General features: G+C 39.5%; 1 protein-coding gene across 1 annotated transcript in view; it reads right to left on the reverse strand.

Annotated features, from left to right (window-relative positions):
* Nucleotides 1-27,886, reverse strand: part of stx8 (syntaxin 8) — a 193,841-nt gene that overhangs the window by 18,721 nt on the left and 147,234 nt on the right. The window contains exon 7 of the mRNA XM_072558472.1: nucleotides 26,109-26,210. Within this exon, the coding sequence (XP_072414573.1) occupies nucleotides 26,109-26,210 (102 nt within the window). The remainder of the gene's footprint in view (nucleotides 1-26,108; nucleotides 26,211-27,886) is intronic.

Below are 27,886 nucleotides of genomic sequence, written 5' to 3' on the forward strand. Positions count from 1 at the left end.
AAAACAGACCAGCTTGGCTGCCGACTTTGCACATAACATCAATATCAGTGTCTGTGGAACAAATAGTCAAATTCTGACGGCTGTGATAGAAATTCAGATTACTGTCATTTTGGCTTTCAGGTCAACAATCTCCTTTGGTCTTTAAAGCTTGAAGGAGAGCATTCATTATTTGTTGTGCATGCCCTGAGGAGACTTTGCTGATTCTATACAGCTGTTCCAGACTGCCCAACTTGAGGATGAGATCCAACAGTCTATAGCCAGGTCCTCAAAGGCCATAGCTCAAGGTTACCCAAAACAGCCATCTAAAGAGGCCCTGAGGAAATTCAATAGCCTTCTACTTTGCAAGATGTAGCTGCTGCAGAAACAATTCTGAAGAGTGCCATTAGAGATAATAAAAAACACAAGACCCTACCTGACTGTTCAAGTTATGGTTTACTGTGCAGTTTAAGACGTTGATATTTCAGAGGTACATTGATCCCCATTTCACAAAAGGTTCTCTGATTCAGAACACTCATTAGCACATTTAAATATTTAATAGGTCTAGATAGCTATTGGGGACACCTAATAAGCATATGAGCCAATATGGCATTGAGCACACTTCCAACGCAGAATGTCAAGTTGAAGAGTTTGATTTCATGGTGCCTGCTTTAGATGTGGAAACTGTAACATGTATGCCAATTTCTGTCCCTACTTAAGCTAGAATGAATAATACATTACACTCTGTGCAAGAGCTATCATAAACCAGCTCAGTTTCCATGGATTTAGAAGAATGCCCAATTTATTTTGCTTGGGGTTTCCTTCATTTGGTACCACCCACTGCATATGGGAAATAATACAATAGACATTAGTAAATACTAGGAACTGTATCAATGTAACTGTATCATTGGAAAAAAAGGAAGAGAGGGGACCTAATTGAGGTGTACAAGATAATGAGAGGCATAGATAGAGTTGATAGCCAGAGACTTTTTCCCAGGGCAGAAATTGTTAACATGAGGGTCATAGTTTTAAGCTGTTTCGCAGAAAGTATAGAGGGGATGTCAGAGGCGGGTTCTTTACGCAGAGAATTGAGAGAGCATGGAATGTATTGCCAGCAGCAGTTGTGGAAGCGAGGTCATTGGGGATATTTAAGAGACTGCTGGACATGCATATGGTCACAGAAATTTGAGGGTTTGTACATTAGGGTTTACCTTACATGAGGATCAATTGTCGGAACAACATCGTGGGCTGAAGGCCCTGTTCTGTGCTATACTGTTCTATGTTCTATGAAATGGCACATTGGGCCAACTGCACTACAGTTTGTTTGTTCTGCTATTACTACAAAACTGAAATGACCCTGAGTTGGGATGTTGACAGCAAATTAAATTGATACGTGGTGCAGTATGATCGACCACACAATAATAAACATACATAATGATCACAAAAAATTTCAGAAATGACATTAAATAAATGAACAGTACATTAGACTGCATACATTGAAAAAAACATGAAAACATCCTTTTTATTTTCTGGTCTTTAAAATCTAATCAAAGACCCAAAAATGCACTTCACTGATCATAAAAGACCATGAACACTTAAGTGGTAAGTTACTGGAGTACTACATACAGCACAGTTAACATAATTTCTTTTTACATTCATGAGAGCTCCATTTTCACTTCAATAATGAATTCACGGTTCATTACAACCAAATCAGAAGTTTGCTGCTCTAAGTTCAAGCCACACACTGCCTCAACCTAGACAATTTTTCTTCAAATATTACCAATGTACTGTTCATCTGATTGAACTTCATAATGTGTTAACACTTGATCTGAATATAACCAGGTTTTGAATTTTCTATGAGAAGTAACACTGTGATACTTCAATATCAAGGCAGCGTTTGATGACAATTAGACTCTACCGCATTTCATAGTGTTCAAACTACCTCATTCCAATAAATACTTTCAATATTTGCAGCAATAAGCCTTAACAGTGCTGAGGAATGAAACAATTAAGCATTCTGCACTTGGAGTACAAACTACAATAATGAGCAAAGCTGGATGATTTCTGAAGAATCAAACTTAGAAGAATAATCTGTCTGTACTCAATATTGTTCCAAAATCTGATGTCTAAATAATCACAAGGCTAATGTCAGTTGTCATTATTTATACACAAATGGTACAGACCTTTTAAATGAGCAGATGCATAATTAAATGAGACAATCCAACAGCTGTTGGCAAGTTCCACCACCCTACTTTCAACTATGTAAAACTGACAACTCATCATTGGCCTCTCCTTTTCTTAAAGAACTTGTTGTATTTGACCAAAAATTGTCAATCAAATGCACCACACAAAAAAAAACTATTTTGTTCTTTAAATCATAAGCAAAAGTGATAATTCATGTTAAATATTCATGGCTGCCCATTACCTCTCTGGCATTTAAATTACCAGTGTGGAGACTCATTCCTTCAAATTTTTAAGTGTTTTGAAGCCATTTTATAAATGTCAACTTTTTGTTTACTATCCTCTCTCTTTGCCTCATACTACATCTTTTTGTGCTCTATTTCTTTACCTGTCCCTAAATTGTAATTTAATTCACTTTTTCCATCTTTCCTATAACCCTATTTGCTTAAGAAGATTTAAGTTCATCGCCCTGTTCACTTGAACTCCAAATGTCACTTTGTTCTCACTGTTATCAGTTGACACTTGAGACAACTTCAAAAAGATTGTTTGTGAGACACATGCAGCTAACAGTAGGCACCATTATGTGACAATTAACAATTCTGGTCCATTATATCCACTGTATAAATTATGGAGAACTCATAATTTTACAAAACCATAATTTATTCAATATTCAATGAGATCAGAGAAGATGCTTTACTTCTTTAAAAAAAACTCAGAGGATTTGAGCAGCGGCAAATTAGATAGTTGCACAACATTTGCGCTTTGTTAGGTAGATTCCTTGAGCATAAGTCTCCACTGCAAATTTCCTCATCTAACTAAAAGAAAGGACTTCAACGAGGCAAGGTAAAACTCTCGGTTCATGGACTTCTTTAGACCATAAGACTCAGAGTGGAAGTAAGGCCATTCAGCCCATCGAGCCCACTCCACAATTTAATCATGGCTGATGGGTGTTTCATCTGTAGCCTTTAATTCCTTGCGAGAGCGAGAATTTATCAATCCCTGCCTTGAAGACACCTAATGATCCAGCCTCCACTGTGCTCCATGGCAATGAAGTCCACAGGCCCACCATTCTCTGGCTGAAGAAATGTCTCCTCATTTCCATTGTAGACTGACCCCGTCTAATTTTAAGGCTATGCCTACGGGTCCTAGTAACCTCGCCTAACGGAAACAACTCCCTAGCGTCCAACCTTTCTAAAGCCATGCATCAGCTTGTAAGTTTCTATTAGATCTCCCCTCAACCTTTTCGACTCTAATGAACACAATTCCAGGATCCTCAGCCGATCATCATATGTCAGGCCTATCATTCCAGGGATTATCCAGGTGAATCTCTGCTGGACACGCTCCAGGGCCTGCATGTCCTTCCTGAGGTGTGGGGCTCAAAATTGGACACTGTATTCTAAATGGGGCCTATCTAGAGCTTAATAAAGTATCAGAAGCACATTGCTACTTTTATTAGATTAGATTTTAGATTAGATTACATTAGTGTGTGGAAACAGGCCCTTCGGCCCAACAAGTCCATACCGACCCGCCGAAGCACAACCCACCCATACCCCTACATTTACTCCTTACCTAACACTACAGGCAATTTAGCATGGCCAATTCACCTGACTTGCACATCTTTGGACTGAGGGAGGAAACCCACGCAGACACGGGGAGAACGTGCAAACTCCACACAGTCAGTCGCCTGAGGCAGGAATTGAACCCGGGTCTCAGGCAGCAGTGCTAACCTCTGTGCTACCGTGCCACTCACACTTCTATTCCAACCCTCTTGAGATAAATGACAACATTATATTTGCTTTCTTTATCACGGATTCAACCTGCAAATCAACCTTTAGCGAATTCTGGACTAGCACTCCCAGATCCCTTTGTACTTCGGCTTTATGAATTTTCTCACAGTTTAAAAAAATAGTCCACGCCTGTATTCTTTTTTCTGAAGTGCAGGACCTCGCACTTGCTCATGTTGATTTCCATCAGTCATTTCCTGGACCACTCTCCTAAACTGACTAAATCTTTCTACAGCCTCCCCACCTCCTCAGTACTACCTGTCTGTCCGCCTAACTTTGTATCATCGGCAAACTTCGCCAGAATGCCCCCTGTCCCTTCATTCAGATCATTAATGTATAAAGTGAACAGCTGCGGCCCCAACACTGAACCCCACTTGTCACCAGCTGCCATTCCGAAAAAGAACCTTTTGTCCCAACTCTCTCCCTTCTGTCAGACAGCCATTCCCCAATCCGTGCCAGTAGCTCACCTCGAACATCATGGGCCCTTACCTTACTCAGCAGCCTCCAGTGCGGCACCTTATCAAAGGCCTTTTGGAAGTCTAGATGGATGACATCCACTGGGTTTTCCTGGTCTAATCTACTTGTTATCTCTTCAAAGAATTCTAACAGGTTTGCCAGGCACAACCTCCCCCTACTAAATCCATGCTGACTTGTTCTAATCTGACCCTGCACTTCCAAGAATTTAGAAATTTCATCCTTAACAATGGATTCTAGAATTTTACCTACAACCGAGGTTAGGCTAATCAGCCTATAATCGTCCATCTTTTGTCTTGATCCTTTCTTGAACAAGGGGCTTACAACAGCAATTTTCCAATCATCTGGGACTTTCCCTGACTTGAGATTTTTGAAAAATCACAGTCAGTGCCTCCGCTATTTTCTCTGCCACCTCTCTCAGAACTTTAGGATGTAGCCCATCGGGGCCAGGAGATTTATTGAGTTTTAGACCTTGTAGTTTTTCTAGCTCTTTCTTTTTGTAATGGCTACCATACTCAACTCTGCCCCCTGACTCTCCTTAATTGTTGGGAATATTAAAGTAACCACAAATCTTATGATGATTTTTATCATTTTCTTCTCAAATCAAAGAATCCCTACAGTGCAGAAAGAGGTCATTTAGCCTTTCGAGTCTACATCAACCTTCTGAAGAGCATCCCACCCAGACCCAGCACATATCTCCTATCCCAGTAATTGTACATGGTCAGCCCACCCAGCTTGCACAACCCTAGACACTATAGGGTAATTTAGCATGGCCAATCCATCTAACTTGCACATCTTTGGACTATCTGAAAGATTACTGAGCCACCTATTTCCACTTTTATTACATCCTTAAACTTCACCAATGCCTCAGTTCTGCAAGTGCTGAAACTCTCATCTATACTTTTGTTACCTCATGACCAGGGTGCAGAATAACTAATGTTTTCTGAGGACTTTCTTGAGATTTTCCCAAGGACTACTTTGATTTTTGGGAGTTGCTTTTTCATTAACTCACTTATAAATTGATCAATATCGTCAATAACAATCAACTTTCCATTAAACCTGAAGCCAAAACATTAATTTCAGACACACAATATTATTTAATTGGTAAAGTATGACAATCATAAATTACCACAAGACTTTGCCCCTTTGTGGGCAGCACGGTGGCACAGTGGTTAGCACTGCTGCCTCACAGCGCCAGAGACCCGGGTTCAATTCCCGCCTCAGGTGACTGACTGTGTGGAGTTTGCACATTCTCCCCGTGTCTGCGTGGGTTTCCTCCGGGCGCTCCGGTTTCCTCCCACAGTCCAAAGATGTGCAGGTCAGATGAATTGGCCATCCTAAATTGCCCATAGTGTTAGGTAAGGGGTAGATGTGGGGGTATGGGTGGGTTGCGCTTCGGCGGGGCGGTGTGGACTTGTTGGGCCGAAGGGCCTGTTTCCACACTGTAAGTAATCTAAATCTAAATCTAAATCAAATAACTAATACAAACTTCCATACATTCAAAGCCATCATTTGAAACACACTTTCCTGCAGACTGATGAACAGCTAATGCATTTCCATCAAACGCACAGAAGTGGAACATTTTGACCCGGTAGTAACAACACCATACGTTGCAGATCTCAATCAGAGTTAAATTTAATTATTTATTATGTTAATTACAGTAGCATCCACTGCAATTTTTCCAAATATAACAGCTTCTGAATTGTACACTCTGCAGACATTTGCAAGGAATACAGTACCTCGGTGATTTGAAGTTTTCTTAGATTCCACTTAGCTGAGTATTGCTTTGTTGATAGGTTTAAAAGTGTTATTTCTCCTTTGTAGGTTCCTGTCCCCTCCCTACCACTGCTGACTCACACCATCCTCCCACACCACAGGCTGATACCGATGACATCTCTCTCCTTCCAGATAGATTGGAACTTCCTTCTCCCACTCAGACCTCTCGCATGTCTCCCACTCCTCACTTCACACCTCTTGCAAAATCCTCCTTTTCACATCTCTTGTAGCCTCCTTCTGCTTCTTATCTCTTCTGAGAGCACAAAGCATCATTTGCCCTCTGAAAATTCTTCTGCAAATGCATCTAGCTCCCACCACTAAACCAGTCTGCCTATTACCCCATAATTTGTGGCACCCACAAACAGAACTCCCAGACACTACAAAAGGTGGCTCTTAGTGACAACCCCTTGGCTCTCAGTCTACCCTGTCTGCTACAGCCATCGACATAGTTCTTACACATCTCCAGGCCCAGGTCTTGCTCTCCTGGACCCTAGCTCCTCCCTCAACACCAGCACTGATATAGCTAATAGTTCATTGTATCTCCAATCAGAAACTGGACTCTCCACTGGGTTTGCTGTGGTTCTATCAGCAGCAAGCATGGGACAAAAACCAACTTGTGATTGTAGGAGCAATTTCTCACTAATTCTATTTATGGGAGTGACTTTTCTTTGATTGGTCACACAGGTGGTCAGTTTTCTGAGGTGATTTGGGAACTTTCCAGCCACTGCCCGTGTGCATTTTAGGCATAATTTTAAACTCGACAAAACTAATGAAAGATCCATCAAAACCTATCCCTTCAGTGCAAGTCCAAATTGTAAATTTCAACATTTTTTTCTCCCTACTATCTAACATGATAGATTTTTCTAAACAGCTATTACAGTGAGTTAAAAAAAGTTCTGCCTGCAATTTAAAATTTACTTTTCACAGATGTCCATTTATGCCAATGGCCTTTTTTAAGCCTGTGTATTTTGGAGTATTATCGGGAGTTGGCCGTATCTATATACCATTCTGCTCTATGTTTACTTCAATGCAGTATCTCCTCAACAGACTGCAAAATGTATGCTTGTCATGCTTTTCTCATTGCTCATTCTATTCAGATGAGTATTTTGTTGATCTAAAGGAGACCTTCAGCATGTGAATGGTGCAAAGATCTGCTGTCACCAGAAATATATGCAATGTCATTAGAAGAAAGCTGAATTATAACTTGATATCAACAGACGGTACCCAAATATAAATTTGCATTTAAAATCAAATCAATTTAGTTTAAGATTTTCAGAATTCTAAAACTTGCTGAGGAGTACTTTTTGATAAGAAAATAACATTCTAGGTGTAATGTTTCTTTCAATAACAGCACTTCAAACATATTATGCATTCAGTTCAGTGAAGCAGCACTAATTTGTCTTCCTCAGATGTTTAAGTCCGAGACCTTCCCCTGAGGATCCAGCCCAGCGACCGCCAACAAATGTTTTGGTCTGCTCAAGTCTGATTAGGAATCATCAGAGTGATGAGCCCTAATCATTCTGTAAAGGTAGCTTTCAGATATTCACAAATCCTGTTGCATGAAATTAGCACAAATTTCTCACTACTTATATCTTTAATAGCCTGTCACATTGTAGACTCTATTCCTCAGCAAATTTTGCTATATGTAAGTTAATTAAAGGAAGCAACTGCTGCTGCCTCAAAGCGCCTGAGACCTGGGTTCAGTTCCCGCCTCGGACAACTGTCTGTGTGGAGTTTGCACATTCTCCCCGTGTCTGCGTGGGTTTCCTCTGGGTGCTCCGGTTTCCTCCCACAGTCCAAGGTTGTGCAGGTTAGGTGAATTGGCTATGCTAAATTGCCCGTTGTGTTAGGTGAAGGGTCTGGGTGGGTTGCTCTTTGGAGGGTTGGTGTGGACTTGTTGGGCCAAAGGGCCTGTTTCCACACTGTAAGTAATCTAATCTAAAAAAAACTGAAGCACATAATGGTTTCACAGAAAATCAGGTGCATTTCAACAGAAAGATGGGATTTGAGGTATAAAGTATAAAGGTAGCATTCAGGTCAACTAACAAGAAACAGGTTAGGCTAAACTGCATTTTCCCCATTTTAAAGTCGCTTTGGTGCCAACCTTAGAAACATGCCTCAGCTGCTCATTCCCAGTTACTTTTGTTGAAACTTGCTGCCGGCATAATTCAATTTTTATACTGAGCTGTTGCAGAGTGCAAAAACTTCATGAGTCAGAAAACAGCAATTCAAGCATTACTTTCAGGCCAATTTTAAAGCATCTTGAGCTTTCCTCTGCAACCCCAATGTTCATTGTGGAATAATCTCTTCTCCTCCAGTCATCATTTCATAACACAAGTGTCAATAGATTTGCGAACTCACAGGGAGTGAGTTGTAATTTCCTTCCCTCTATCTTCAGCCAAAATGCAACAAAACTAGGATTGATTACAAGAAACAATGCTATTTTTCTGCACAATGTAATAAGTGGAAAGGTTCAGGCTTCTTAGAGTACAAGCACAATAAGAGAAGCAGTTATTTAAGGGGAACATTAATCAAAGAAAGCAGTTGAATAAAAACAGGGAGATGCTCAGGAAACTTTTATTAAAATATCCACCAAACTAATTAACATATTCACGCATATTAATCTAACTGCCACATCAGCGACTTCTTTTGGTAAAAGAAAATTAAGCAAAGTATAAATTAAATGAATCTTCCAAATTAGTGGTCAGAGGGGAAAAATGTAACTACTGATATTGGAACTGTGCAGATATCCTTCCAAATCCAACATAAGATTCGGTTGTGAAGACAACAGTTCTGGAAATATAGCATTGAACTCTAATAAAAGTTGGTGCCAAGTTTGTTGAGTTTCATGGAGCATTTCTCCCCGCGAGCCCAAGCATGTTTTCTCATGCTACTCGCCACAATTTACCTCATTAGATGTGCAACACTTGAATTTGGTGACCTGTTTGTCCCATCTTCCCTCTCAGCATAGCAGGGACCTCCTGCGATTGCTGGTGCCAGTGCCCCTTTGAAGAATAGCTGTGCACCAGGTCAAGTATTGTCAGCCAGGAGCCCTTCACAGTGTACATAGAGGGAAAGGAACCAAAATGAAAAGCTTCTGAGGTCACAGAGATGGGACAACGAGGAGGTGCTAGTGTTGGCCAGAGGTGGACAAAGTCAGAAGTCACATGACACCTTGTTCTAATCCAACAGGTTTACTTGATATCACAAGCTTTCAGGACACTGCTCCTTCCTCAGGTGACTTCACCTGAGGAGGAAGCATTGCTCCGAAAGCTTGTGATTTCAAATAAACCGATTGGACTTTAACCTGATGCCATGTGACTTCCGACATAGGTGGTATGGCTGTCTCTACATTGTAAATACAAGTGCACACTTTTAACTGTATTGCTATTTATGAACTAAGCTATATAGGTTACCATCTTTATTGTCAACCCATCTTACAGGATTACTCTTTCCATAACTCCCAATGTAGAGTTTCAACATATTGTTCAACTTGTTACTATCAATACTGGAAAGCCTTGAAACAGTTGAAAATATTCACTTTTTGGTCATGCTAGCAAAAGGGAAGAATAAAACATTCAAAAGCTGCATTTACTTCTGTGAACAAAAAGAGACTGCTTGTTAGTCTATTGGAAGGAGGGGTTAGTTATGACCTGTACAGTTTGTTGAGCCCAACAGTGCTCTGCCATACTGAAGGTGACGTTCCTCCTGTTGAATATCCTCCTCAAGAATGCAGTTATCCTGCCAGCTCTTCAGCATCCACAGGATCATGTGGCACACACTGTCTGAACTGTAATGCAAGGAGCCCTCAGAGAAATCCAAACATCAGAACCTCATATTCAACTACTGTCTGCTCTACAAGCTGCACTGGACCTGCCTACCTGTCTCCTTGTGAGACATCCAGTCTTTGACAGTTTAACCTACTCCTCCATATACTGGGACATGGACGACTCTAACAAAGAAAGTCATGCAGATTTCTGGTAGAGGTACCTTACTCAGATGAATGCTACACAAATAATGTCATGCAATGATAGTGGGAGATTTTAAGTATTGTAGGATTACCGATACCATGTCCCAGAGTCACAGAGATGTATAGCATGGAAACAGACCCTTCTGTTCAACCCATCCATGCCGACCAGATATCCCAACCCAATCTAGTCTCACCTGCCAGCACCGGGCCCATATCCCTCCAAACCCTATTCATATACCTATCCAAATGCCTTTTAAATGTTGCAATTGCACCAGCCTTCACCACTTCCTCTGGCAACTAATTTCATACACTCTGCATGAAACTGTTGCCCCTAGGTCCCTTTTATATCTTTTCCCCTCTCACCCTAAACCTATGCCCTCTACTTCTGGACTCCCCACCCCCCTCTCCACCCCCCTCTCCACCAGGGAAAAGATTTTACCTACTTATCCTATCCGTGCCCCTCATTATTTTGTAAACCTCTTTAAAGGTCACCCCTCAGTCTCCAACGTTCCAGGAAAAACAGCCCCAGCCTGTTCATCCTCTCCATAGCACAAATCTTCCAACCCTGGCAACATCCTTGTAAATCTTTTCTGAACCCTTTCAAGTTTCACAACATCTTTCCGAGAGGAAGGAGACCAGAATTGCACGCGATATTCCAACAGTGGCCTAACCAATGTCCTGTACAGCCGCAGCATGACCTTCTAACTCCTCTACTCAATACTCTGACCAATAAAGGAAAGCATACCAAACGCCGCCTTCACTATCCTACCTACTTGCGACTCCACTTTCAAGAGCTATGAACTTGCACCCCAAGGGGTCTTTGTCCATTAACACTTCCAAGGACCTTACCACTAAGTGTATAAGTCCTGCTAAGATTTGCTTTCCCAAAATGCAGCATCTCGCATTCATCTGAATTAAACTCCATCTGCCACTTCTCAGCCCATTGGCCCATCTGATCAAGATCCTGTTGTAATCTGAGGTAACTTTCTTCGCTGGCCATTACACCTCCAATTTTGGGTCATCTGCAAACTTACTAACTGTACCTGTTATGCTTGCATCCAAATCATTTAATGTAAATGATAAAATGCAGTGGACCCAACACCGATCCTTGTGGCACTCCACTGGTCACAGGCCTCCAGTCTGAAAAACAACCTCCACCACCACCCTCTATCTTCTACCTTTGAGCCAGTTCTGTATCCAAATGGTGAGAGAGAATCTGTGCCATGCTTTTGTGCAGTCTATAACATTTTGGACTGTCATTGTGATTTGTGGCCCAAAGGTTCCACTTTTAAGATTGCCTGTGATTACTACTTCTTTTTCGAGATGATGATGATCAATCTGGGATGATTGATGACATGGTCACGATTGCTTGTGATTAGCATTTGTATCCTACTGCTTGACATGCAGGGTACTATGATCATAGATAACTTCAACCTGCACTGTGTAAATGCATGATTAATGCAATTTTCCCTTGTAGAGCTCATGTGCTCAGACAAAAAAAAACTTATTCTGCTGTGTCTTGGAATGGCTATTGCCATTTTCCATTTCCAGTGCATATTTACAAATTGCATGATTATGGAAGACCACACAGACCACAGTAGGTGCAGTGAATTGTGGGCTCAGCCTCACAATCAAGGATTTACTTCCACACCACACCTCCATATGCCTTTCTTCTTTGCTCTGCCGACTAATCCATCAGTACTGAGCTTCCACGTATTCCTATGTACCTCTCTGAATTGCAACATTATATCCTAACATTATCCCTTGAGCCCTGCACTCCAGATCAGACATCCATTGTGCTGCACCCCGCTCCCCCCCCCCCCCCCCAAACTGAAGCCAGGGTACATGTGACCAATGATCTGCCAATGCACCATCCTCTCACACTAATTGTTACAATTATTGTCCTCTCTGCATTTCATCCTGCTGCCTCCAATCCCCACAATTGACTTCCCCAACTTCCCTACCCTAGCAGTTGCCCCGATAACTTGACTGTCATTGAGCTGGTCCCTGGGAGTCACCACGGTCCACTCCTGACCGCATTGGGCCGACAGCATGACTGTTGAGTGACTGGACCCCTGACTGATCCCTGTGCACCTCCCCAACTGACTTACCACTTCGCGCCAGATTGGTTGCACTGAAACTGGAGAACTGACTATGGCCCAATCCTGGGCTGCAGTGAAACCAGCTCCTTGATCCTGACCATCACAAGCAGATGACTGACCACATCCAAGCAGATGACTGCCTTTTAGTTACTGTGCAAGGAATCCTTGATTGAAGGTTGTCTTCTATGACTTGACTGAGGATTACTGCTCTTAGATTTTGAGACATGGCCATTTGGTTGATGCATGTGCAGCGTGTTTGCTGTGCTAGCACATGCCATAGGCGTGAGACGGACACAGCATGGTTCCATACAGCAACAAGTCCAGCCGCTTGACTGATCACTGCTTACAACCATGACAAGTTGACTGGCTTTATGTCTGCGGGGAAAAGTAGCGCAACACAGAAATACTCTGAGCCTTTACTGTCTGGCTGAGAGGGCAAAGCACTTAAAGGCAAGGCAGAGATGCTATGAACATGAAAGTAAGCAGAAAATATGTGAGCAAAGAGTCCTGGCAGTAGCACTTCAGTGAAAGGTGCTAGTGCACTCTAAAGTACAGCACTGAAGTGCAGATGCAGTGCGTGAGGGTGTGATGCTAACCACTATGGACGGGGTAGTGTGGGTTGTCCCTGTCTTTACAGCATATCCTGAGATAGTGGAAACTGCTGTACAAGATGGAGCTAGCATTGCTGGCTACCTGTTCTGTCATGTTGGAAACTGTCACTGTCCAGTTGTTTCAGCAGGTGGGAGAATGGGTAACTGCACATCAAAGAACAGCGATTAGGTAAAAATGGCACGCTTACTCATGAAAATGAATACACATAGGCCTCTTGCCACACTCTTGTGAGATTCTTGTCTCATCATTCACAACTTGAATGGAGAATTGGCCTTTTCTCTTGACATCAAGAATCTCATTTCTGCAGTAATCACTGTCTTTCTTGAACAGACACTCCAATGCCAACATTGTACCGGAGCTGGGGAAAATTCGTCCCTTAATTTCCAAATTACTTTTACTTATTTGTGGCATTTATTAGTTTTTCCTTTCTCTTGTCTAGAAGCTCCAATGGGTATTACTCCACTGGCCCTGGTTCATCTCCTGGACTTCATTCAAGTGAGCTTTTCTGATTTGAGATTTCAGACGATCACTACTGATAGCTTGTCATATTGTTGAAGGGTATCAAATCAGTGCCAAACTCTGTTCATATCTGATGGGCGATAACTTTATAGAAGGATGCCTCTGGATATCAACTAGGAACATGAAATCTGGCCAATTCTAAAGAACTAGCCCAAGGGCAGCTTAAGGTTTTCTGGGCAAAAACAAAGCAGGTCATCAACACTCCCACACAAACAGCCACATAAAGACTTTATTTAAAAGTAACTGCAAAGCTATAGGTAAAATTATATTAAAACAAAGAACTGCGGATGCTGGAAACTTGAAACAAAAACAGAAATTGCTGATGAAACACAGCAGGTCTGGCAGCCTCTGTGGGAAAGAAGGGTTAATGTTTCTGAGTTTTGTTGAAGAGTCATCAGATTTAAAACGTTAACGCTATTTCTCTCTCAGCAGATGCTGCCAGACCTGCTGAATTTCACCAGCAATTTCAGTTTTTGTTCAAGAAAAATTAAAGATCAGAATTATGGTGACCGCTCAGATGTTCTTGCAGCAGTTAAACCCTTCTGGTTTCTGACTGCTTTATATTTGACATGAACATTTTTTAAAAAGCTTGAAACAATTTCACAAATGAAAATCATGAAATCTTTTTTGCAGTATACTTTTGCATTTACTTTGCCAAGTATTTTTGCACCCTTCTAAAGAATAATATATACTCATGAATGATTTACAATGTTCACAAATAATTTTTACACTCATATGTAAGCTTTACATTTTAATCTCTTTACATCCCCATTCCTTTGCAAACATTTACTACCTATCTTCATCTGAGCAGAAAGTGTGAATGGCCATAAAAAACCAGCATAGCAGGAAACAGCATGTTTATCAATATACAACCCTGACAATACTTAAAAATCCTAAAGGTTTCTGTTCATGATTGACTAAGTATAAAGTACACGAATTACAGCAGGAAAAGACATTAGCAACTATTCTAACAAAAGACTGTTTACATCCAGAATATACTACGTGGACTTTTAGATTCCCTAGAGTACGGAAACAGGCCCTTTTAGCCCAACAAGTCCACACAGACTCTCCGAAAAGTAACCCACATAGACCTATTTTCCATCTGACTAATGCACCTAAGACTATAGGCAATTTAACATGGCCAATTCATCTGACCTGCCCATCTTTGGACTGTGGGAGGAAACCAGAAGAAACCCATGCATACACAGGAAGAATGTGCAAACTCCTACAGACAGTCGCCCCAGGGTGGAATTGAACCCAGGTCCTTGACGCTGTGAGGCAACAGTGCTAACCACTGAGCCACTACGCCACCCCTAAATGGAGTCTATACTTATAGACACTTATGCTATCTATACTTAAAAAGCATCTGATAACTGTATTTTTGATGACTATTACTTCACTAGAAATGAGGCTGATATGAAAATGCAATACTTGCCAAGTTTTAATGCGTGTTTTGCCTGTACTGAAATTTAATATCCCTGAATGTCATTGATAACCTCAGTAAAATTAATGGTTTCTATAAATCCTCTGGTTTTAGGTTATTAAATACTAAACTGCTCAAGGTTATTTCAATAAGAAGTCATTCAATGCTGAATACATTTAAAATCTGAAATAATGCATAAATATTGTACATAAAATGTTATAATTCATTTATCAACACTTATAATGACGCTCTGGACAAATTCTGTAACAATTAATTGTATGAAGTGATTGTTAATGGCATCATTCAGGAGATTTGTTTTCACAACACCACAACTTTGTTAAAAATGTAGCCCTTTACCAAGATAAATTTAATATTCTGGTCCTTCTGTGCCAAACTGATGCATTTTATACACATGAGCAAGCTTGCTATTTCCTCCTCCCTTTTCTAATGATATCTTTTATATTCACTAATAAAACAAACAATGAACACTGTCCCATTCTAATGTCATTTTTAAAAATTACTAACACTCAAAGAAATTGTTGGTGAATTTCATGAAACTTGATGTTCAGTGACATTATTTGTGCATCCTTGGTAAATAAGAAAGTTCAACGGAAATCCTGCCAGTCCAAAATAATCCTATTCTTGTTAACAATATTCAAACTACCATAGATGTTCACCACTGAATTCTCAAGCTCAGTCACCTCATCAGATGGAAGCGTTTGTCCAAAAGACAATGAGGGTGAAACAAAGGTCAGTCGTGAAGCCCTCACACATTGAATAGGTCGTATGTTTGTTGATGTACAACCAAATAGTAAAATTTAGGACAATTTGTTGTTCTTGTCCATGCTTGTGAAGTGTATCATGCTCATTCCCCACCCAGCAGCAAATTTGATAATTAAAAGCAAAACTGAAAAGTATATGTGCATATATTAGGTAAACTTACATGTAACTTTTTAAACACCTGAAATACATTTTTAAGTGCAAAATTTCCAAAAAAAACAATACCAAATGCATCACTATCGATCTTCTGATAAGTACAAATAACACAGACTCCACACTAATTTTAAATACCAAATTTGATCGCCTATTTCCTTCTCATTCAATAAAATCCACTTTTTTAATGTATGGAGCATCAATTAAGGTCTTTGTACAATTGGAATTTTCTGTTTATTTGAATTTTGCAAACAGGGTTCATGCTTTGTTCCCAACTCTGCACAGGTAAAGTTTAATCAGAAATTAGATAATAAGATTCAGCAAGTGAGAAACAGCAGAAGAATGGAAACTACGTTACCTCCATGTTTAACACTTTCCAATAAACAAGATTGTCCTGCCAAAATTAATTATTATTCAGAGCCTTTATTTTAGAATAAGTTTAATAATTTTGCATCAGATCCTCTCAATAGATTCACATTTCATAAGAATGCTTAACAGAGGGTGCAATTGTTAAAATTCCAGTCCAAAACTTTCTCTAAAACAGAATACAAACTTCCAGCTTATAGTCAAAAGGGTGACATAAGATGATTTCATATTTTAAATCATTTAATGTAACAAATTGACTAAAAATACCATTAAATGCTACTTTGGAGGCATATTTTATTTGTCACAGCAGAACATAACTGAAATTCCACTTAAAAGCTATACTTTATTCTGTTCCTTAAGTTATCATTTAATTTCTCTGGATAGACTCCAAACATGTTTCGTCACCTCTAAGGGCCTACTATCTGTCATTTCCTTCCCAGTGTTGTAGGTTTTAACCCTGAAACTGTCATTCATGGCGGTGATTCTTCCTGGAGATACTCCCTTAGCAGAAGTTTGGTGAATTTTACAGCCGTGATTCAAATATTCACAAATTTGATCTTTGCAACCTGGACATGGACTTCCATCTGAACACCTGCGCAGAGAACTGTAGAGTCTTTCAGCATTTACCTGCTCCTTCTCTCCTGGATCCTGACAGGCTAACTTGTCCAACAGTGATCAAGAATACCTTACAAACCTTTCCATGGCAACATGAATAATATAAGCATTATATCCATTATGTGCATATAGAAATGCTGTGTAGCTATCCCAAGACCTTGCCTTTCTTGTATCTTGGAAGTTGAGTGTAACACAACAGATTTCAACAACTGAAATGGTTTCCATTCCATTAATATACAAATCATCTGTGAGCATTGAAATCACACCTTAGGAGTCCACATTAAATGTCCTGGGATCGATCATAATACCTACACTTCTGAGAACTCTCACACTCCTTCATTTCAAGGGCTAAAATGTTTTACAAGGATGGTCAACTGCGACCCTGATTGAAGACTCTGTAACGCAACCCTCCTGACTGAGGCTGAGCTTAGATAAAACACAGTCCTTTCTTCAAAGACAAAAGTGAGGACTGCAAATGCTGGAGATCAGAGTCAAGATTAGTGGTGCTGGAAAAGTACAGCAGGTCAGGCAGCATCCGAGAAGCAGGAAAATCGATGTTTCGGGCAAAAGCCCTTCATCAGTGCTTTCTTCAACCAGGGCCATCATGAAGTAGATGATAGATCTCCTGAAGATGAGGTTTCAATGCTTAGATCAGACTAGGGAGTGGTACAGTCCAGACTGTGCTATCTAATCCTAGCATGTGCACTCTGCACAATTGGAGCAGACAAAGAAGAGATATGGTGGACTCTGAACAGCTTAGAGAGTGACAGCAGTGTTCTGTGGAGGAAGATGAGGATGCTGATCAGGAGAAACATCACCTTCAGCATGACTGAGTGATGCAGTGACAGGGACAACAAACCAATTAGCACTTAATTGAAACAGTTCCAATAGACGTGAGTTGGGTGCAATAATGAGTCACTGACTATAAATCAAAAGGCAGGTGGTTCTTGTTTATCATCAGAAGAAAATGCAGATTTTTAAAAATTGCTTTTCTTCTCTTTTGCTGTTGTTGAATAAAACTTACTGTTTTCAAGTGCTTGAAGGTTTTGAAACATGAGTCGCTCCCAATAGAACAATGAGATGATGTTATGCTACATTAGGCACTGGGGAAAAAAGTTAGATAGGGTTTTTAAAATGTTATGACACAAAGCATAAGTCACCTGTGTAGCGTGAGTTTTGTAGTTTAGGTACAATGACAACTGATCAGAAAAGATTATGTTAAAAAGCAATACATTTACAAATGCGAGCTTGTATTTGCAATAGAGAGTCCCTGTACCACCAGAAGTGCACCTAGAAGTTTCTTTTTTGTTTTCCTCCCAACCAGTGGAAAGTTTATCTTATTAATGTCTTGATGACTTTGATCAGATCATCTTTTAACCATCTAAATTCATGCTAAAATCGACCTTTTTTAAAAAAAATTTCTAATCATAACTTACCCCTTGAAGTCCAGGTATCATTTCTAAACCTATGTTGCATTCCCTCCATGGCATATTATGAAGGACAACTCTTGGCTGGCAGCGCTTGACTTGATGCACAGCTGGCCTTCAAATATGGCACCAGCCCTGGGAACTCTGGGAGAAACTGGCAGTTGCGAGTACTTCTGCCATTGCTGAGATGACAATAACAAACCAGGAGCACAATAGAGGCATGAAGTGCAAATAATGAGCTGAGCTATGGAGAATTGCATGAGATAACCCACTCAGATTCACAGAAAGGAACTTTCTAAGAAACTACTTGAACATTTAGCAGATTTTAGCAAATTCAGACCATAGTCCTGAAACATAACAAGCTCGTAATTCTCAGATGTTTACAGATTTTCATAAAACATGTTAATGAGACACAATCTGCCCATTTCACTGGATATAAAAGATCCACTGGAACTACTTGAAAAAGGGGAATTCCAAAGTGCAAATGGAAAATTCTTCAAATGTCCTAGTCAAGAACTCCCCTTCAATCAACAAAAAAAAATTAACTGATTATTTATCTCACTCCAGAGTATGGAACTTTGCTATTTGTGAACTGGCTGCCATGCTTGTCTGTGTAATAACAATGACCACTTTTCCTCAATAATAAGATAATTAATTGAATGTGCAGTACTTTGGAAAGTTTTGAGAAAGCAAACTAAATTATGTAAACAAAAATGGAAGTTATTTTTGCCCCAGATCATATTTATGCTTTTGATGGTTGTTCCATGGCCCTATGTTTGGTCTCTGAAGTATATAAGGAGAAGAGTTCCAAAATACTTAGAATAATTTTATTTCTGGAACACTGGTGTCACTGGCAATGCCAGTATTTCTTATCTATCCCAAATTGTCCTTTTAAGGGTAATAGTAAACTGCCTTATTGAACTGAAATCCATGTGGAGTAGGTGCACCCACAATCCTGTTAGGAAGAATGTTTCATGACAGTGAAGGATATAGTTCCAACTCAAACTGATGCATGGCTTGGAGGGGAACATGCAGGTAAGGGTGTTCCCATGCATCTTCCACCAATGCCCTTCTAGGTGGTAGAGACTGTTGGTTTCGAAAGTACCAAAGAGGAATCTTTGAGTTGTTGCAATGCATCTTGCATTTAACAATCACGCTACTATCATTGTGCAATGGTGGCACAGGAATCACATGTTCAAGTTGGTGGATGCAGTGCAAATTATGTGGGCTGCTTTGTGCTGGATAATGTTGAGCTTTTTTAAGTGTTGCTGGAGCTGCACTTGCAGGCAAACAGAGAATATTCCAACAAAATCCTGACTTGTATCTTGTACGTGGTGGACAGACTTCAGGGAATCAGAAAGTGGCTTACTCAATGGAGAATTCCCAGCCTCTGACCTAGTTGGAATTTATGTAGCTATTCCAGCTCAGTTTCTTGCCAATGCTAACCCAGGACGTCGACACTGGGGGATTGAGTGAAGGTTTCGTTACTGAATGTATGGGAATCTACAGCACTGATGCAAACTCTCAAGTCTGCTCTCAGACAGTACTATGATCAGGCTTATTTGTAACAAATAGCAATTTACTTTTGAACAGGGTAAACATGGTTTCTATGTGTTGTTGAATTTTTTCAAGCTTATTTGTTTCTGTCTTTAGACATTGATGCACAAGTACCAAAATTCATTAATAAGCAAGAAAATATCCACTGGCTTATTTCTCACTTCTCGCAATACTAGACTCACCTTGGCAGAAATCTGCAGCTAAACCTGCAGAAAAAAAGGTTAAAATAACAGAATTGTGTGCAAGCACTTTACACACTCCAGCTGAATGAAGGATTATGTTTTTGTGTTTCCCCTTTTAACTACCAATTTAGATGTCTCAAAAATATTGGATGCAGTTTTTAATACAGGAGGGTCTTTATTGGCAGTAGTTCCTTTAGTTGGGTTTACAGACCTCATGGGAAATTCAAAAGCATACAATTGCTATCTTGACCAAAGTCCATTTTCCCTTCACTCAACAATGACAACTTGCAAGTTTTTGTACCTTTTAGTACCAGTCTCTTTATTGAAGCATTCTGAACCAAACTATGCTAATGGGTCACAATGAGATATAGGTTTTAAGGTGTGTGTTAAAGAATGAAAGTGATGGAGAGAGGTGGTGAGGTTTAGGGAGAGAATTCCTGGGATTAGCACCAAGGCATTCACCATCAATGGTGGCACAATTAAAATGGAAAGCTATTCATGAAGCTGACATTAGAAGAGTACAGATATCTTGGAGACTGTAGAGTTGAAGGGGATTACAGAGACAGGAAGGGACTGAGCATTGGCTCTGCTTAACTGGAGGTCAGGGTAGGTCAACTAACACAAAGATGATGGTGAACAGGATTTTGTGCAAGTTAGAACACAATAGAACGTAGAGTTTTAGACAACATCAAGTTTACAGGGGGATGGAATGCAAGTAGCTGGCCAATAATTCGCTAGACAAATCAAGTCTGGGGTCACGAAGAAATGGATGAGATTTTATGCAGCAGAAAGACTGAGGCAGAGACGAATGATGTGAAGAAGGTGGGTTAGGCAGTCTATATGAAAGCACATACTTGTGGTTTAAAGCTCAACTTGAGCTCAAATGATCTAATTCAAATGTAGACAGTTGCCAGGCAAAGAGTTAGCAAAATAAAAGCAGAATTTGTCGTGAGGTCTAAGACAATGGCTTCAATTTTCCCAATTGGAAGATTTTGGAATTGGAAAAAGCGTTGGTCGAGCAATGGGAAAAGCAGTTTGACAATTTGGAAAGAGTGGAATAGTTTAAGAGTTAAAGTGGTGAAGTAGTGCAGGTTGGCATCAGCATACATGCAGAAACTGATGTGTCTCCAGATGATGCCAGTGAAGGACAATAGGAAGGTGAAAAGCAAGAGAACTTTCCAAATACCAATCCTTATACCGATCGGATAATTGATAGAACCGGACAAGTACAGTCCCAGATAGCTGATTGATGGAGGTGTGGCTTTGGAGGAGGATGGGGTGATCAACTGTGTCAAAGGCTGTGCACATATAGGCTGAGAAGGAATGGTTTGCCTTTGTCAACAGTTAAAGAGGATGTCATTTGTAACTCTGAGAACTGCTGTTTGGAATTGTGACAGGTACAGAAGCCTGAATAAGGGGATTCAAACAGGGAGTGCCTGGAAAATGGTCACAAATTCTGGATTGTAACAACACATTTCCATTAATAAGTTCCAGACTTTGAAGACGAAAAGGAAGTTGGAGATGGAGAAACAGCATGCAAGCATGGAGTGTCAAGGGTTGGCAAGACAGGTAATATTGGCAGATTTGAAGAAGTAAAGGACAGAAAATGAGGAGAGAGAATCATAACATATGCCAGTGATCATAGTAGCTAGAAAGGGAGGATGAGCAATCAGTAATTTAGTAGGAATAGAATCAAGAAAGCAAGAGTTAGGTGTCATGGAGATGAGGAGCTCAGAGTGCACAAAAAGCTCGGCAGAAACCACAGAAGACACAAAGTCAGGACCGAAGCCCTCGAGGAGGTTCAACTGTTAAGCTTGGGAAGAGAGAAAAATGGCTGAAAGAGTTGATTGGATGGTCTCAAAGGGTGACAAAGAAATCAACAAGCTTTTCAGACTTTTTGCTGGAGGTCAGGATGGAGGAGGCATGAAAGAGGGAAAAGAAGCCAGAAACAAATTCCGCAGGTTACCAAGTTATTAAATATCATAGCAGACTAAAGACGTAAATACATATAGGATTGATGAGCAGATATCTCAAAGTTGAAACGTTTTGCACAAACAATGTATATTTATGATCAGGTTGAAATTGAATAACTTATTATGTCCGTTGACAGGACAATTATACACAAGAACCTAAAATACTAAGAAACTAAACTTGTTCAGAAGGACTTATTTCCAATTCTTTTCATTTTCAAACCATGCAAAACCAGTATTTTGTATCTCCTCATGACTTCAGTCAGGGAAATGTACTGCATGGACTGAGAAAGACATGGAGAAAAAGAAACACACCAATTCATAAGAACAACTGAACCTTCCTCAATACTCCCTAAAATACAGTTAGTTATGCAGTTTTAAAGACCAACAAAGCACAGTCATACAAAAATGAAAATGAATCAGGCAGATGAAAAATACTGGTATCAATGGAAGATAATATAAATAATAAAACCTTCAGTTGTTCACATTGGGAGATATTAGGTTTGCTCATGTACTGTAGTTTATAAAGCACTGAAGATTGCTCAATAATTATATCTATCATAACAGTATTTCAATGCCTTTGGAAACACCAAATTAAACCATCATGATTCCTCCCCCTTCATTTCCTATCTGATTCGCCTTCAAATCTTCCAGCATGTCTGAAGGCAAATTTCAGCACTTGACAGCAGTTTACAATTGCAAAATTTAATTTCTAAAAAGAGGATTAAAGTTCTTTCATTCAAGTTTGGAAACTGTCACCTTCACACTAATTAACTCGAGTGTCTCCGTTGTTAAAGTCCTGTTTGACTTTTCAGGTCAGTGTATAACAGCCACGTTTGCCGACCAAACAGATCAAAGTCTAATTTCCAAATGTAAGCAACGACCCCTTTTGTTGCCATCTTTAACCGACCACCCAGTACTTTCCTCTGTAACTAGCCTGTACTAAACAACCTAATTTTTTTGCACTGTGAGAAGAGATTACTCCAGTAAATGAAACCTCTCCTCTCTTCCTTCATTACAAGAAAGTCTCATGAAAAGTAATCACTGAATATAATTTTGTAACAGGAAAACAATCAACTTGCATCCTTAAAATTACAAGCACTTTCTGTTAAGTTGGAGCTACACTGACAATATTTTGTAGTACAATTAATTGTCCAGCTATTAGTGCTTCAATGTAACATCTGTTAATGTAAATTGTCAGGAAAACACAACAGCACCAAATACTGACCTGAAATGCTAATCTTTTTTTTGGGGGGGGAGGGGGTAATTCAATAAATAACTCCTATTTTCCAGCTTAGCTGATAAAATATTTTCTATCATCTATTCTAATTACTACTATAGCATTTTTCAAGTGCCATAACAGTTCATCAAGCAACCTTTGGAAAGCAGTCTTTGTAAAATAAAATGTCTTGGTTTCATCTACAATAACCGGCTAATAAATTCAGGAACTATTATTATTTCAAGCTTTAATAACTGATTTAATGGTTCTCCCTTCAAAATTGAATCAGTTTAAAACTACTCAAAATTTGCAAGACTGATTCTGAAGAGGCAGCTAAATTACTTGATAAGTAGATTATCACTGGAGGAACTGGATGCAGCAAGCTCTGAGATGATTAAGCCCTGGGAAATTCATCCACAAAATACCAGGGCACTGGTATTCATTTGTTTCTCACCTTTGGGTAATCTGCAGTTGAAAATGTGTTGGGAGCCCTTGAGTCAAGGTGTTGAAACTAACATTTCAGTTAAACTTTCTCAGGCTGATAAAAGTTAATAGAAGAAAAACCTGTATTTGATTTCACAGAAAGCAAAATCTCTAAAGGGTAACCCTTGACAAATCCCAGATTGTACTTGCCACTGTCTGCAGTTTGGCAACAAAACACAATGGCATCATGTATGTATACACTTTACAGGCTGAACGCCTATTCATGGTAGGAAGAAGCTTCACACACAGAGTGCCTTGTAGAACAAGATTGAAGTTTCTTAATTAAGTCAGCTGAAAGACAGTCTTAGCAGTCTTCCTCTCAGATCCCTTAACCCCGAAAGAGTAGTGATCATCAAATCAAAGCATTAAAATCAAGTGCACAAATCTTTATTTATTGTGCCTCATGCTCAGTGGAGCCTCTTCAGCTCTCTCACTGTTTCAGTGATTTTAGACATGTTTCTGGTTTATAAACAAGAAACAAAGGCTCTTCTTGTGTGTCACGGAAACCTACCAGTAGAGCAGAACTTCATTCGTTTGCACTGCAAAATAGCATAGTCTCTAGAGAGCTGCTTCGTGAGATTCATCATATTAACATATCTATTAAAAACCAAACAGTATATGAAAACATATCCAAGTACTAACACCACAGCAAGATTCAGAAGAGAACAATTTCATTTAAAAAAACTGCTGAAATACCTTCCTCGACCAATTTAACTATCAGATGATTGTCTCTCAACAAGCCACCCTTTATTTCAACTGATATAGCATTCTATAAATCTTGTGACACTCTCAATAACCACAATCCCTCTTCTACTTTAGCTCCTTCATAATTATAGTTCTGCCAAACAAGGACCAATTGTTTCTCAGCGTTAAGTCACAGAGTGTGAATTGCTTTAATTTTTCCTATTCAGCAGCTGTGCAGGGTGGGCCACAAGGTGCTTGTAATAATGAGGCAGAGGGACACTAAATAGGCTCCGAGGCCTGGCGGTCAGAGAGCTGGCGTTTCACAGTCGCCTGGTGTCACAAATGTTGCCTTCTAAAAATTTCCCTCCATTCACCTTGACAACCTTTTTGCTCAAGAGGGAGTTCATAAAATCGAAAGTACCTTGCCAACGGGCAACAATCTCACCTTTTGCTGTTTTAACCTTGTGTGTGCACCAATTTCTTTTTACTCTTGATAATTCTTGGCTTTTTTGTGCCTACTCATTAGTTATGCCCAACAAGATTCAGCAGACAAAGATGTGTGTGTCAAACAAAGAGAAGAGTGGAAAAAAAGGGGGAAGGAATTCTCCATTCACTTCTCTAAAGGATTCATTAATATCCTAAACTGTTGGCACAGCCTAAAACAGTTTTACGGTAACAAAGCGCACACTGAATCAGAGTCTGGGATCTTCAAATAAACCTTGCAGGCTGTCATGGCCACCAGGAAGCAGAATTAGTGCAATATTAGCTGACCTTCATTTTGTTATTTCATCAAATCTGACTGCTGTTCACTGCTTGGTGGTTACTAGGCTTCCTTCTGAAAAAAATGTAAGCATTTCCCAGGCAATTCAACAGCAGGTTTGATAAGCAAATAAACCAATCTTGAAGTAATATTTTTGACATTATCATGCTGCTCCAATTTTCATTTGGTTTTCTAACACGGTTGTCAAAACAATGCTGAGGTTAATGTTTTCTCCTGAAATAGGAGCACATTCTACAAAAGAGAGACTACACTATCAACACAGTGTTGTGTCGCAGAGAGAACAATAAGCTTTTACTTTTCAGCCACGACATGTTGAATTGCAAGTCTTAATAATGCAAATTCAACAGAATAGCAATAGTGATCTGCATTTTTGCAGCAGAAAGGACAGTTATCGTGAAAATTGTTAATTAACAAACAAAATGTAAAAGGCTATAACTATAAGTTGCTAATGAATGAAGGTGAAAGATGTAACACTGAAACATGGTAACATAGATTACATCAATTCATTAGCTCTTAAAAAAGTCCATTACTAAAAGGGACATTATTTTCAAGACCAATTCAAAGTCCAAATGATGTCTAAACTGTAAACAAAGTAGTATGCTAAAATCGTTTTCTGTAAATCTAAATAAAAGCTACTGAGGGAGGAATGCAAAGGAAAGTTGGGAAAACATCGAATTACAGCACCCTGAAATGATGGATTGATTGACAGAAGCCTGGTGCTTTTGCGATGTTACACTGCTAGGATGCAGATCATTTGCTTGCTTACTGGTAACAGCTGCTGAGAGCTCTTGCAGAGGGCAAAGAGGTGAGAATTACTATCAATGAATCCTCACTTAGTGTTTGAACAGCTGCATATGCAAATATCATCATAAAACCTTGGTTTTTTTGTTTTGTCAGACAAAGGACTGTGAACAACAGTACATTCACAAACATGACCAACTCCTAAATACTTCTTTTGGTGGACAAGCGGGAAAAGGGTTAAGTAGGCCATGTTCAAGGGGAAACTACTAAAAACAATGACATCGTAATGCCATCTGGTGGATTGAGGGGACTATATTAAATATATCCACATACCACAAGAGGCTGACTTCTTATCAACCAATTTGACTTGTCTTGTTTCACGCTGAATTCTGGAATCAGTTTTATCCACTAAGTGCGTCAGGTCATCAATGATCTCTGCGTGAAAAGAAAAAGCGAAAAACATACAGAATATGAGTCGCTGTTAACTCATAGTTTCAGATCAATTAGAATCAATTAAATACAATTATGATAAGAACTGTGAAATACAATATAGCTACAATGTTTTTGAGGGAAATAGTATAGCAATGCTCGGCGGAATACCCACACACCACCAGAGAAGCATCAAGAGGAACATGGGGTTTCAATAATATTCTCCAGTTACACTTTCTGCATACATTCTGGAAATGATCAGTGTCTTCGAGTATGCAGCTCGGTTTGCATTAAGGTCAGTATTCATCTATTTATGTTACTTCGACTCATTACAAAGACATCAGCATGAGCTTTTACTTCCAGACTACGACACCAGCCAAGCTAGTCAGCTATAATCTTACAAAGACTGAGCACCTATGATTCTCTTCTCATATCCATACCCTGTCAGTGGAGTGTACAATCAGTGAAAAATTAAGAAAGATGAGGTTGTTCAGAGCTGTGCTAAATTTGAATGTTTTTTGTTTATCTACCTTTTAACATAATATCAAAATTATTAACAGAACATCTGATAATTTTAATGTAATAACCAACTGAAATCTGCATTAACAATGCAATGAGGCACATTATTTCCATCTAAAATCTATGGCATATGGTAATACTTAAAGATGGATAGTTTCCGTGCTTAAAGTGGAGTGAACTAAATATGATCATCGAGGCAAACTTTGAAATGAAAAGATCTTATCCAGAGTAGAAAAACAGCATTGTATATGTGAATGTGCAGTCAATTCACTATTTGACAAATAATTTTAAGAATTTGTCTACAAATGTCAAAAATAAAATTCTTTACAATGATTGTCACCTGAAATAACTTGTTCTACATTCCTCGTTTCCACTATTTACTCTGAAATGAGTGTCTTGTGGGAGCTTGCTTCACTAAGTATTTGAAGACCAACAGCAAGTGTCAACATTTCTCAAATGATTCAGGAAGGTCATGAAAATATTTGATCACAAATCACTCTAGGGTGAACCAAACCTACCTGCAAACAACCAGTGTGCTAAACATACAGGCTAACCAGCTGTTTGCAGCATGCTTTCTTAAAGACACTTGTGGATATTTTCCCCCTCCAGGGAGCAGATTGACGAGACAATTCCACAATGAAATGTGGCCTAATTGCTAGGGTTTTACATTTGTTTAAAAACGATTCTTGTAGAAACCTTTGATACACATATATAAGTTATTCTATAAAATAACTTTGAGTGAAACAATACCTGGGAAAAAAATCTTGAACAAAAAGAAACAAAATTCTTCTAATGCACATCAGCATTAGGAAGAAAGGTTTATGATGGAAAGGATTCTGAAGTTAACTCGCTGCTCAGATAGTGACAATTCAGCAAAGATTTCTTCACTTACCAAGGATGTTTAATTTGTAACAGATACAGAATTATAGGTCTTGTGTTTCTGCGGTATTACATTTCTAGTAATCTTTCAGTAAGAGATGGCTAGTTCTTGCTGACTACTGCTATTTAGAAAGATTTTTGATACTTATGTTACTACATAGAAGTGAAATAATATCCCCCAGACATCCAACCTTTTCAAATTGTATGTATTCAACTGTGGCCTTCACGTGTAACTGTATGACAGGAAGGATTGTAGGCACTTATCACGCAAAATTGCAAAATCT

The sequence above is a fragment of the Chiloscyllium punctatum genome, chromosome 39 (genome assembly GCF_047496795.1).
Source record: "Chiloscyllium punctatum isolate Juve2018m chromosome 39, sChiPun1.3, whole genome shotgun sequence".
In the NCBI taxonomy this organism is placed as follows: Eukaryota; Metazoa; Chordata; class Chondrichthyes; order Orectolobiformes; family Hemiscylliidae; genus Chiloscyllium; species Chiloscyllium punctatum.